Here is a 13,910-nt window from a genome sequence, read left to right on the forward strand (position 1 = left end):
AACACTTAAGAACATCATTTCTAGCAGTATCCTTAAAGAAAATTCGAAGTTTCATTTGTTTTTAGCTTTGTTTCTGTAAAATTATGTTTGACCTTGAACGGAGTGCTTTAAAGTGATTTTCAGTGCGTGTAAGGCCAAAACATGAAAAAGTTGATTCCGGACAGCGAATTCTAATCTTTTTACAACGTTTTCTTTCTTACAACTTAGAAACTTCATTTCCAATAGTCGTGCTGCTGCATTTTGGATTAGTTGTAGAGGTTGGATGGTACATAGTGGTAGACCAGCTAGAAGGGAGTTACAGTAGTCCAGTCGTGAGATTACTAAGGACTGAACCAGTAGTTGGGTGGCCTGGGTTGACAGATAAGGGCGGATTCGTCTGATATTGTAGAGAAGGAATCTACATGAGCGGGAAAGATTGCTGATGTGACTTGAGAAGGAAGGTTGTCTATTGTTACGCCAAGGTTGCGGGCTGTTGCAGAAGGAGAGAGCTGCGAGTTGTCTAGGTAAATAGCAAGATCCTGATGTGGTGAAGAATCTGCTGGAATGAATATTAGTTCAGTTTTGGTGGGATTGAGTTGGAGGTGATGGGCTGCCATCCAAGACGAGATGTCGGTTAGACATGCAGAGATGTAGATCAGAGGGCGGAAAGAAGAAGACAAGAGTAGTTGTGTGTTGTCAGCATAGCAGTGGTAGGATAATCCATGTGAGGAAATGACCTCACCAAGTGAGGTCCAATGTGCACAACAAAGAGCAATGAAGGAAAGCAACACCTTCCCTCAATGACCAAGTACTTGCCACAGCTGATGTGAGGACTCTTCTCAGAGTTAACCCCCGCAAGGCTGCAGGACCTGACAACATACCTGACCAGGTGCTCAAAGATTGTGCTGATCAGCTGGCTGGCGTCCTGATGGACATCTTCAACATGTCTCTTCAACATCTTCAGCCAGTCGCTGGTCCCAACATGTTTCAAGACCACCACCATCAGTGACGTGGCAGCGATGTGCCACAATGACCCGTTGCACTCACACCAAGCATCATGAAGTGCTTTGAAAGATTAGTCATGTCACACATCAAGAAGAACCTCCCTGGATCCACTTCAATATGCATACAGTCACAACAGGTCAACTGATGATGCCATATCCTCTGCCCTCCATTCGTGTGTCAGGATGCTATTCATAGACTTCAGCTCTGCATTAAACACAATCGTCCCTCAAAAGCTGGTTGTAAAACTGAGTGGGCTTGGCCTGAACACCACTCTCTGCAACTGGGTCCTGGACTTCCTCACAAACAGGCCAAAGGCAGTTTGGATGGGTGGCCATAATGACCCGTTGCTGTGGCTGTGCACATCATTAGACTCCACAGTGATGCATGCTTAGTCCCCTGCTCTTCACCCTGCTGACTCACGACTGCACAGCCACACACCACCAACCACATCATCAAATTTGCGGATGATACGACTGTGCTGGACCTGATAAGCAGTTATGATGAGTCGACGTACAGAGACGAGGTGGAACAGCTGTCTGCATGATACCACAACAACAATCTGAAAGTAAAGTGATTGTCATTATGAAGTGAAGAGATTGTCACATGTGATACACAGCAGCACAGCACACAGTGCACACAATGAAATGTGTCCTCTGGTTTTAACCCATCACCTTTAGTGAGAAGGGTAGCCATGACTTGAGCCCGGGGAGCAGCGTGTGGGGATGGGGCTTGCTCAGTGGCACCTAAGCTGTACCTTAGCGGATTCAAACCGGCAACCTTCTGAATACGGAACCCTTAACCACTAGGCCACCACTGCCCCAATGAATGTCGATAAGACATTGGAGATCATTGTGGAATCACATACTGCCCACAAGCCCAATCATCATAAATGGTTCAGCGGTGGAGATTGTAAAGTTCCTGGATGTGCACATCACTGAGGAACTTGGGGCAGTGGTGGCCTAGCGGTTGGCCTAGCGGTGGCCTTGGTGGCCTAGCGGTTAAGGAAGCGGCCCGGTAATCAGAAGGTTGCCGGTTCGAATCCCGATCCGCCAAGGTGCCACTGAGGTGCCACTGAGCAAAGCACCGTCCACACACACTGCTCCCCGGGTGCCTGTCATGGCTGCCCACTCAGGGTGATGGGTTAAATGCAGAGGACAAATTTCACTGTGTGCATCGTGTGCTGTGCTGCTGTGTATCACATGTGACAATCACTTCACTTTATAGAACTTACGTGGACAGTCAACACAACTTCATTGATCAAAAAAGCTCAACAGAGACTACATTTCCTGCGGAGGCTAAATATATAGTGAGAATAAAGTTGACTTTGGCTTTGAGTGAAAGCTCCGCCAGCATTCAAAGGTGACCAAAACATCAGTCAGAAAGCATAGGAACTGAGAAGTAGTCTGTGGTCACCACTTGCAGAACCACTTCTTTATTGGAGATGTCTTGATAATTACCTATAATTTTCAACCTTGTGTGTATTCCATTTGCACAACAGCATGTGAAATTTATTGTCAATCAGTGTTGCTTCCTAAGACAGTGTGACAGTCTGCATAAACTCTACATCACCCCTACACAGCTATAGTAATTGTAACTATAATAATACCTCTAACTATATATATTCCAAGATCATTAAGTCCTTTTTAACTGGGGTTTTGGAACAAAAGTCATCCCAGCCTCAAGCTCCAACACAACTGTATCAGAACCACAGAGGTATAATGGACCTTTTATGGCCTAGTGGGTTTAACCCAGTGGGTAAAGAAGCAGACCTGTAATCCGAAGGTTGCTAGTTCAAATCCCAAACAGCCAAGGTGCCACTGAGGTGCCAGAGACTGCTCCCCGGCACCTGCCCACTGCTCACCAAGGTGATTGGTTAAATGCAGAGGACACATTTTGTTGTGTGCACCTGGTTCTGTGCTGCAGTGTATCACAGTGAAAATCAGTTCACATTCATTTTAAAGCATATGCAACTGCAGCTTATCCAAAGAGACTTTAAATATAACGATGCCATCAAGAAGGTAAAACTGCATTCAAAGAAAAGCTTGCTAAATTCAGGTAGTCAGCTGACTTTTTATTCTGACCAACTGAAGCAACCCCAAACAATGTTTTACGCGAGTTACGTGAATAAATTATGGAAATTATGTGTTATGTATCTTTTTTGGGGCAGTGGTGGCCTAGCGGTTAAGGAAGTGGCCCCGTGATCAGAAGGTTGCTGATTCGAATCCCGATCTGTCAAGGTGCTACTGAGGTGCCACTGAGCAAAGCACAGGGTGATGGGTTAAATGCAGAGGACTAATTTCACTGTGTGCACCGTGTGCTGTGCTGCTGTGTATCACATGTGACAATCACTTCACTTTATTATTTTATTTGCTTCCATCTTTTGCCTTACCCTCCCCCACATTCATTTTGAAATAATATTTTATATTAACCAACAAGTAATTAAGTGAATAAATTGTGTATAGGGCAGTGGTAGCCTAGTGGGTAAGGAGCAGACTCATAATTGGAAGGTTGCAGATTTAAATCCTGAATCAAGGTGCCTTGAGTAAGTTATAGTAACAACAACAACATTTATTTCTTATATAGCCCAAAATCACATACAGTATGTCTCAATGGGCTTTGACAGACCCTACAGTTGACACCCCCCACACTTGACCCTTCTGCACACAAGGAAAAACTCCACACAAAAAAAACTCTAGGAGAGAAAAAAAAAAAGAGAGGAAGAAACCTTGGGAAGGAATGATACAGAGAGGGACCCCCTTCCAGAGTAGAGTGAGCCTGCAAATGGTGTCAGTGCAGGGTTGGATATGATATAATGATAAGTCCTATGGTTGTAGGGTTGGAGAAGTCCAGGATGTAGTCAGTGTCATGGTCTAGATTACGTGTCCATAATGATGTTACTGGTCCATTTGAAGATCCCTGAAGCTGTAGTTGTAACGGTGGTGGTGGCTGTGGTGACCCTCTGGTTTGTTTCATGGTATGTCCTTGTAAAGCAGTTGTCAGGAACCAGGATTTATTTGCTGGTCTGATCACTGGGGTCTGCCAGTAGTCTGGGCGCTTGATTCCGTGTCTCGGAGAAAAACAAACAGAAGCAGCGGCAGACGGTTGCACTGTACGACCGATACTGAAATATGTGGTAATAGTGGTATATTGGTGCTACAGTGGCCCGGTACCCTAACTAGGACAGCCTAACTGGTGAATTTAACTTTGTCTGTGTCTAACAGGGGGACTCTGTGATAAACTGGACTTTATAATTGACACTGCGTCAAAATCAAGTGAAATGAGGGTCTAGGACTTTAGCGAAAAGCCAGAGAAAACAGATAGGTTTTGAGATTGGATTTAAACACTGAGACTGTGTCTGAATCCCGGACACTGACAGGCAAGCTGTTCCACAACTGCGGAGCTCTATAGGAGAAGGATCTGCTCCCAGCTGTGACCTTCTGCACCTTTGGTACCAGTAGTGACCCCGCACCCATTGATCGAAGGGGGCGTGGCGGTTCGTAAAGAACCAAAAGTTCACTCAGGTACTGTGGGGCGAGACCATTTAGAGCTTTATAGGTTAAAAGTAGGATTTTGTAGTCAATCCTAAATTTGATGGGTAATCAGTGCAGTGATTGTAAGACTGGGGTGATGTGGTCAAATTTCCTGGTTCTGGTTAGAACTCTGGCTGCAGCATTCTGTACTAGCTGGAGTTTACTCGTGCACCTACTAGAGCATCCAGACAATAATGCATTGCAGTAATCTAACCTTGATATAATAGTACCCACACACTGCTCCCCAGGCGCCTTTCATGGCTGCCCCCTGCTCAGTAAGGTGATGGGTTAAATGCAGAGGACACATTTCATTGTGTGCACCTTGTGCTGTACTGCATTTTTTTACAATGACTATCACTTTACTTTCTCTTTTCTTTTACTATTCATTCTATTTTATGCTAGGCATTTTTAGCTGTCAACTTTTAGCACTTTGTGAGCTGTGACAGATGTCCTTTGGGTGCTTCAATGTAAATTTCGTCTATGTGGTTTGCTTGTGCTTTTTTAGGTGGAGGCTCTGAATAAGCTGAAGGCAGTGAATGCTCTGGTGAAGACTGGTGCAGTGAAGAGTAAAGCACGCACTAAGGATTCTCACCTGAAGGAGGCGATGTTGACATGTCTTAGGCAGAGTGGCTTCACTGAGACCTTATCAGACATTCATTCTCCCCTTAACCCCAGTGTCCTCCTTGCTGAGGTCAAGTGAGTGAGTTTTTGTTGGTGTTGATCAGGAATATTCATGATTTTAAAGCTGACTCTTTCCTGCAACTGAAAACCTGCTAGTATACAGCCATATGAGGTATTATGAGGCACAGATACACTGCTGTATGTGTTTGTATGGAAGATGTTTGTAGGTTATCAAAGGGTTGTAGAGGTGTAGCTCAAAGTTAGGTGAATTTTGCAGATACATTTTTTAAACAGGCTGCCAATGGAATTGTCACTCATGGTGACATTTCCATATTTACTTTTTAAAACAGTTACTCAGTTTGCTGTTTGTTGTTCAATATATTTTTCTATTCATTTAAAATCGGACCACATATTTGCATACCATTGCTGAACAGTGTCTTTGTTGCTCACTTAAATCATACATTCAACCCTTGATTCCCTTATAACAGAATGATGATATTGTGATTCTGGCAGCTTGTAATGCATCAACTACTACTGTCCATAAAGCTTAGGCAATGAGTGATACTTAGGTGTAATGAGTAAAGTGTATCTTCTCTCTAAGTGTTGACAGGTGCAAGTATATGGACTCAAAGATGAAGCCCCTTTGGATTGTTTATAACAACAAGCTGCTCGGAGGAGAAACACTGGGTATCATCTTCAAAAATGGTGATGGTGAGAGGAAGCAGCTCCCAGTCACTCATATTGCACAGCAATAACTGAACATAGCATAATCTATAACTGACCCTACACAGCTATAGTAATTGTAACTAAAATAATACCTCTAACTATAATTTCCAAGATTTTTATTCCCAAACCCCAGTTAAAAAAGTCAAATTCATTTTTATTATTATAAATTTGAGCAGTCGACTCACTTGTGAGATACTGTGTTTTTTTAGATTCACTCCTTATACTTAACAGCCTGATCCTTTTACTCATGGTCTAATGGATGATTACTAATAAAATAAGTATTCAAATATTGTTAAAACTGAAATATTACCAAGGTCCTGCCCTACCCAATCACTGATTGGTTTAGAATTGACATGCACCTAATATGTGTCTGTTGCTCGAACCACATGGAGTGAAATAGTTCCCCCAAACTCCTGTTTGCACAATTGTTTTAGTCACAACTTCATATACAGTATGTCTCAATGGGCTTTGACAGGCTCTACAGTTGACACCCCCCACACTTTCTGCACACAAGGAAAAACTCTAGAAGAGAGGAAAAAGAAAGGAAGAAACCTTGGGAAGGAGTGATACAGAGAGGGACCCCCTTCCAGGGTAGAGTGAGCCTGCAAATGGTGTCAGTGCCGGGTTTGTGATTTATTTGTGCAATAAGAGAAAAAGTCCTACAGTTGTAGAGGTGGAGAAGTGTAGTCTAGTGTCATGGTCTACATTACATGTCCATTATGATGCTACTGGTCCATTAGAAGCTTTAGTTGTTACGGTGGTGGTGGCTGTGGTGATCCTCTGGTTCGTTTCATGCCAAGTCGTTGTTTAGCAGTTGCCAGGAACCAGGATTTATCTGCTTGTCTCTTCACTGGAGTTTGCCGATAGTCTGAGCACTTGATTTCGTGTCTCGAAGAGAACATACAGAAACAGCGGCAGACGGTGGCATTACACGACTTATACTGAAATATGTGTACCCTAACTACGACAGCCTAACTAAGGTAAATTTAACACTGTGCTTAACAGGGTGTGATAAAGTGGACTTAGTAATTGACACTGTGTCTGGGAATTTAACAGAAGGCCAGAGAAAACAGATGCATTTTCAGTTTAGATTTAAACACTGAGACCGTATCTGAGGCCCGAACACTGACCGATTAGACATTGAGAATTAATTCTCCATTGCTATTAGTAGGAGTTCAGATTTACTCTCTAATGAACAAAATGGAAATCAATAGAAATGTTGAAGAATACAGCACACTGCACACACTCAATAAAGACTGAGGCAGGGAGAAATCATTTGGAAAATTAAGGTTATTTCTTATCAGCCAGAATATAAAGTATTTACAGATTTGCATTCAACTGCAGAAACAATTCTAGTCTTTTTACAAATAATAATTAGAAATTAAGTAAAACATGTTAATAGGTATACAATTAATAGACTGTATAAGGGGTAAATGAGTTACGTGATGGGCTTATTCTGTAGTATTTTTGAGCAAGGTTTTTGAGGTTTTTGAGCAAAAGTTCAGTCCACTTCGTTTCAGGAATTCTCCTTGAAGACTCAGAGAATCAAAGGTTGTCAGATTTGCCACTACATAGCCACGTGCTCCTTCTCAACATCTTGGTATTGATTTGTCTCAAATCAAGTCTCAAAATAAATGGCAATCAAAGAAAAAACATTACATTAAAGAAAAAAAAAATATGATCAACCTATATATATCAACCTAAAACCTAATATTCACTCACTGACAAATATATGTTGTTTGAATATATTACAATATTACAATATTTTTAACTATTCTATCAATTTCTCAGACCTGAGACAGGACATGTTAACTCTTCAGATCCTGAAGCTGATGGACCTCCTATGGAAAGAGGCCAACCTGGATCTCAGGTATGCTTGTGTCTGTCTGGTTGATATCTCTTGCTCCATATCATTTGTTTCCTTTCGCGTCTGTGGTTGTCAGTGATTTTGAAACTTAATTTTATGACAGCATAAGTATATGCTCTTAACTCTCATAAACACTGTTGTACCAAGTTTAGTGACCTTTACTTAGTAAAGGATTGATTTAATGAATACATTCATTAGCTTACTGGAGTTCTGATATAGAAAAGGTGAACCAATGTCTCTTTTTGTGACATAAATGTGCTTCTCCTTTAGAATTGTGCCCTATGGCTGCTTGGCAACAGGAGACCACTCTGGGTTGATTGAGGTGGTGTCTTCGGCAGACACAATTGCCAATATCCTGAAGACCAGTAGCAACATGGCTGCCACCGCTGCTTTTAATAAGGATGCGCTCCTCAACTGGCTGAAAGAGAAGAACTCTGGGTGAGGTTTGATCAGTCAGATTCTATCCACAATTCATTGGTTTAACTATTTTACATATACTAGTCATTACCAGACTGTTCAGAAGTGGGCTCAATGCATACACAAAAGCAGTAGTTTATGCCCTCCTATATAAAGTCAGGGAAGAAAAATTTGTATAAAAGATGCCTGTCCTTGTGGACCTACTCAGGGTTAGGGTGAATAATACATTTTATTTATAAAACACTATTCAAACAAATCTCAAAGTCACAAATATATATATCAACAAGGGTAGGACCTTTCAGACCATGTATAAGAGTGTTCAGGAGATCTGGGAAGCAGGTGAGCAAAATGCCTGATCCCCTGTTGTGTGGAGCTTTGTCCATGGGGTTTTGAGGATGTTGATGAAGCAGGAACGAAGGGAGTATTAGCTTTTCTGAGGAGTGAGGATCATTGAGGTATGTGGGGGCAGTTCCATAAACACATATGGTGTTTCATAGACGGTGCAGTAGTATCTTGTGGTTTGATGGTGTGAAAGGCGACAGACAAGTCTAATATGATGATGCATCAGCTGTCATCAACAGGTCGTTTGTCACCCTAACCAGTGCTGTTTCTGTGCTGTGGTCTTGACTGAAATCAGAGTGAATTATTTCATACTATTTAAGTATGAGGTTGTTATGGAGTTGCACAGCTACTACTTTTTCTGGAATTTTGAAAGGATTGATAGGTCTGTAATTTGCAACGTCATATGGATCTAGTGTGGGATTTTTAAAGAGTGGTCTGATAACATTTTAAGTGCAGGTGGAATATAGCCAGATCGAAGGAGGGGAGGGGATCCAGTGCACAGGTGGATTTCATCTTTATGATTATGCTCTTAACCTCCTTCTTTGTGGCAGTGGATAGTAGCTGAGGAGTCTGAAGTGTCCTTGCAGTGAGTCGGTCAAAAAGGGAAAAAAATGAAGAAGAGGTGTTAATCTCAGAGGCAATCAAATGATGACAGTACAGGTAATAAGAAAAAAAGTCCCGACAAGGCCACCGGCCAGTACTGTGTGCCTTCTCAAGATATGACTAGCCAGAGGGGCAAGCTTCATTTAGAGCTGAATAAAGTTCAGGCTCATGCCATTGTCTCCTTGAGGCACAAGAGAGTCAGTCTAGATTCAAAGATATGACCCTGTGTGAAGCATGTTTTATTTGACAAAGACGATGTATTAAAAAGTATTTAAAATTAGTGGAAAAAACATAACATTTCTGAACAGGGCGCAGAACAGTCAAATCCACTCAGCTGAGTGACTCCACTCTAGGTCTTCTATCTAGCCCAGAAAGCAGCTGTCTCATACCTAGGTCGAGTGCATCAGTGCTCTGATGATGTGTGCAGTGAGCACCAGCAGTTGACCAGAGAGCCGGGAATTTTGAAACAGTGTTGCTGGAGTCATGACGATAGATAAACTTCTATGGATCTATGGATGTACAAGGTCTGAGTAGGAGTCAAATTTCCTTGATGGTAGCAGTGAAGGACTGAACCCTGCAGCATGCTAGGTCTCCCTCCTCAAGAAAGCACATCTACAGGATTCCCAATGAACATCTAAATGATTCAGAGGAAGACTAGGTGAAAGTGTTGTGGTGCACAACATCAAAGGGAGGATGGATGGGGCCCATGTAACATCAAATCTTGGGTGATGCCACTCTGCCAGGGCATTGGAAATTGCTTGTGAGTAACATAACATTGCATAACATTGATCGAAAACACTCAGCAAAGGCAACAAAGGATTAGCTCAAGAAGAAGCCTGTTAAGGTCTTGCAGTGGCCTAGTTAGTCTTCAGACCTTAATCTCATTGAAAACTATTGGAAGGAACTGCCAAACATCAGCCACATCAGCCATTTTCAGTTCTCTCAAGTTTACCATTTCGTCTCACCCCAAGAAATGTTTGTTGGGAGCAGTTGGTCTTTTGTCTGATTTAACACTAAATTTATATCATCTTCTGGTTAAAATTGAACTCAATTTCATGTGTTGCCACAGTGATACACTGGAACGTGCCATTGAGGAGTTCACACTTTCGTGTGCTGGATACTGTGTTGCCACATATGTCTTGGGTATTGGAGATCGCCATAGTGACAACATTATGGTTCGTAGCACAGGACAGGTACAAAAACAGACACTTCCACACTGTTTAACACTTATATTGAGTTATTTGTCAACATCAACATTACCTTTTTGTGTTTGTGTGTTGGTGTATGTTCCTCAGCTCTTTCACATTGACTTTGGCCACATCTTGGGCAACTTTAAATCAAAGTTTGGAATTAAGAGAGAGCGGGTGCCTTTCATCCTCACACATGACTTCATCCACGTCATCCAGCAGGGCAAGACCGCCAACACGGAGAAATTTGGCAGGTATGTTTTAGCCTTGTGCATTTTCTCATTCTCTCCTTATTACCCTGTGTGCCTCTGTGTGCTTTGTACCCTGTAGTGCACTTGTGTTAATCAAACCAAACACAGACTCCTGTCAGCATGCAGAGCACAATATTTGTGTTTGTGTTTGTGTGTGTGTGTGTGTGTGTGTGTGTGTGTGTGTGTGTGTGTGTGTGTGTGTGTGTGTGTGTGTGTGTGTGTGTGTGTGTGTGTGTGTGTGTGTGTGTGTAGTTTTAGGCAGTACTGTGAGGAGGCATATCTGGTTCTTAGACGGAATGGGAATCTCATCATTACCCTCTTTGCATTGATGCTCACTGCTGGCCTTCCGGAGCTTACTTCAGTCAAAGACATCCAGTATTTAAAGGTAACAAATACATACATTCTCAATGTTATACGTAGTGGTGACCAAAATAAAAAGAACTCATTTAGGAAAATACATGTTTTTAAACCTATTTATTAAAATAGGATACATAATACATTGCTCAAAAACAAGGAAAGCTGTATCACAGCCCGTCACCAAGTGTTAGGATGTGGGGTATGCACCTTAGCTAGACAGAACACTTGCTAGACAGAGATGGGATGTACCAGAAAGATGTTCATATTAAGTATTTTGTACCATGGACAGACATCTCAGGCAAGCTATGAATATGAGGGTAATGATCCCTGGCTTTGAATTGAAGACAATGGACATTTGGCTTTCAAATGTTCACTGACATTCATAAATACACTTTCTTTTAGCGAATTTGTCAAATTAACATTATTAAGAGAGTGCTGGTTCACTGATTTACAGTTAGTGACTGTGGCAGGATGTCTGGCAGCGGAGTCAAAAGGAGAGGCCCAAAATATATCAAAGTTCTCTTCCTTTATTTTTTTAATTCTATTTGCCTTTTGTTCCCAACAGTGATAGAAAAACGTGCAAAGGTGTAGATAAAAAAAACAACAACAGAAGTGTACTACAAAAATAAATCATACATGACAAGTACAAAAATTAAACACTAATTAGGGCGGGCTAAACCAAATGGTCATGATCCATAAGTATCAAAAGTTTGTCTCTCTCATTTGTTTTTGGATATTCGAATTTAGGACATTTTAAGGATCTGTGGAAACCCTGACATGCACTTCTTTGCAGTTTGTATGGCTCTTTCAGCTGGAGAAATAAAGTATTGTTTGTGTATTTCACTTATGTAAGCTCCTACCCTTTCCCATGGACTATTAAGGAGTGGAATTCTCTCTTCTGCATTGGTCGTGTTTCCTGACAGTGTCTACAGCTCTTGACTAGTTGCTGAATGTCTTTACCTATAGCCAGCCACCATACATTCATTTTTGGCTCTTTCTCTGCATTTTCACAATTCCCTGGTGTCCGCTGTGGATCCTGAAAAGGACGTCAGCATGCATGCTCCATGTAATGATGATTCTCTCCCCATGTTGGAATAAACCTTTGAAAGCTGACCGGTGCAGCCTCACAATGCAATATGGTTTCACAGCATGTGGAATGTCGAATGCGTACCTGGCCCATCCAGTGCTTCATATCCTTGTCCTTCTCTGTCTCTAGGCATGCCTTTCGTAGTTTAGTGGAGTAGACAGGCCAGGTACAGCTGACTTCTTCTTCATATGCCTCCACTCCACAGGGTGTATCTGCTACTATAAGGTTTTAACAAGATACATATACTGCAGTATGGTTGTTGTGTATCATTCGCTTGAGTAATCTTTGACACCGTAACTGCTGGAGTCTGTGCTTACTATAGTGACTTTGGTGACGTCGTAGAACGGTAACACAGGTGCTTTGTCTTACCTGCCTAAGTAGTGGATCAGGCCCACCATTCATCTTAAGACTGGACTGTTTGCTGGTGTCTCTAGCAGTGTAATGACCTCTATCTTGGTTTTATCTGGGCATCAATCATATGTTCCAGATAAACTGACTCTGTTGCAATAGATATTTATCTGTGTTCTGTGTCTATAGTGTGCAGCACATTCTGAAGTCTATTCATGTTGCTCTTGTGTGTTTCCAAAAAGACAGAAACTCCATCTAGATGTTATAAGACTGCTAACATTTCCCTCTGGATTTTCAAGATTTAGCTTGTCACTCAGACAAGCCGTGAAATGGCTGAGCACCTTCACTCTTGACAAGCAATGCTGTGCAGAAACAGACCAAGATAATTATTTTCATTTTTTTAAAACTGGTGATCATTTAAAGCACTGGAAAAAAATTAAGCTGACCACTCGAATGACAAGCGACATCACCTCACCAAGATGCTTGCCACACATCTTAGCACAAAGTGCCTCCTTATGTAGGATGCAGTGAAAACTTGGATGGGTTTCTTCATGTTCACGAAGAATCACCTCAAATCCTCTTTTTGCATGGAGCAACATTAGTACACAATGAAATAAGTTCTTTCTTTAGCAAACTCTGTGAAAAGACTTGCAATCACGCTGAACTGGGATAAATGGCTTATGTCTTGACTAATCCAAAGCCAGTGAAAAGAATGTTGCTGCATTTATGTCCTTTACCTGTATTGCCTCAATTTGATTTGCCATCAGATGGTACAATCGTGAACAGTTGATGTTCAAAGCATGAATGTTTTGGCATACTTGCCATCTGTGAAAGGAATTCAGCTAGCTTTGCTGGTATTTTAGCAATTGTGAGAGCTGGAAAGCCAGTCACCTTGTTGGGTCCAAACAGTCGCTCTTGACATGCTTTCCTTCTTGCTGTATTTTGATGCAAATGTACTTTACTTTTACTTTATTTTGCAGACGCTTTGATCCAAAGCGACTTACAGGAGGAAGACACCAGCAATTCTCGTTCTCGTTCGATTTCTATAGATTTTGAGTTTACAAAAACTAAGAGCCCTGATAAGGCCTAACTTGTCAGCAAAGACCATGCTCGGAGATTAAGTGCTAGACGAAGATAAAATGATTATATATATATATTAGTGGTGGGCCGTTATCAGCGTTAACGTGCTGCGTTAATGTGAGACCCTTATCGGGCGATAAACAAAATATCGCCGTTAATCTATTCACAAAGTTGGGTTGGGAGCTGGGTCTATACTACGCAAGCTATTGTGCCAGAGTTAAATGGTTAACCTAGATTTATAAGTATATTTCTTCTTTCTTGTGTCTTTTATTTTCTTATTTTCTAAAGACTTTTATTTTGTTTACCTGTATTCTGATGTGGGTGAGAAAATTATAATGACCATTCGGGTGTTTGTTTAATTGTAGAATGTGTATGTTAATGTTTCTGGTTATGTCAAATATGTTTCTGTATTTTTGTTTGTTCAATTTATGGTTATTGTAAAAAGTTATGTGGGTTCTAAAACTTTGATCACCCCCCGAAAATTGTTTGGATGCAGCCGAGCCCTTGGGA

General features: G+C 41.6%; 1 protein-coding gene across 3 annotated transcripts in view; it reads left to right on the forward strand.

The window, feature by feature from the left end:
• pik3cb (phosphatidylinositol-4,5-bisphosphate 3-kinase, catalytic subunit beta) overlaps positions 1-13,910 on the forward strand; it is a 60,217-nt gene that overhangs the window by 40,955 nt on the left and 5,352 nt on the right. For all 3 annotated transcript variants that reach the window (XM_028961896.1, XM_028961897.1, XM_028961898.1), the window contains exons 17-23: positions 5,020-5,210; positions 5,737-5,846; positions 7,653-7,731; positions 7,999-8,166; positions 10,160-10,283; positions 10,386-10,531; positions 10,781-10,913. In XM_028961896.1, coding sequence (XP_028817729.1) covers positions 5,020-5,210; positions 5,737-5,846; positions 7,653-7,731; positions 7,999-8,166; positions 10,160-10,283; positions 10,386-10,531; positions 10,781-10,913 — 951 coding nt within the window. The remainder of the gene's footprint in view (positions 1-5,019; positions 5,211-5,736; positions 5,847-7,652; positions 7,732-7,998; positions 8,167-10,159; positions 10,284-10,385; positions 10,532-10,780; positions 10,914-13,910) is intronic.

The sequence above is a fragment of the Denticeps clupeoides genome, chromosome 19 (genome assembly GCF_900700375.1).
Source record: "Denticeps clupeoides chromosome 19, fDenClu1.1, whole genome shotgun sequence".
Classification (NCBI taxonomy): domain Eukaryota; kingdom Metazoa; phylum Chordata; class Actinopteri; order Clupeiformes; family Denticipitidae; genus Denticeps; species Denticeps clupeoides.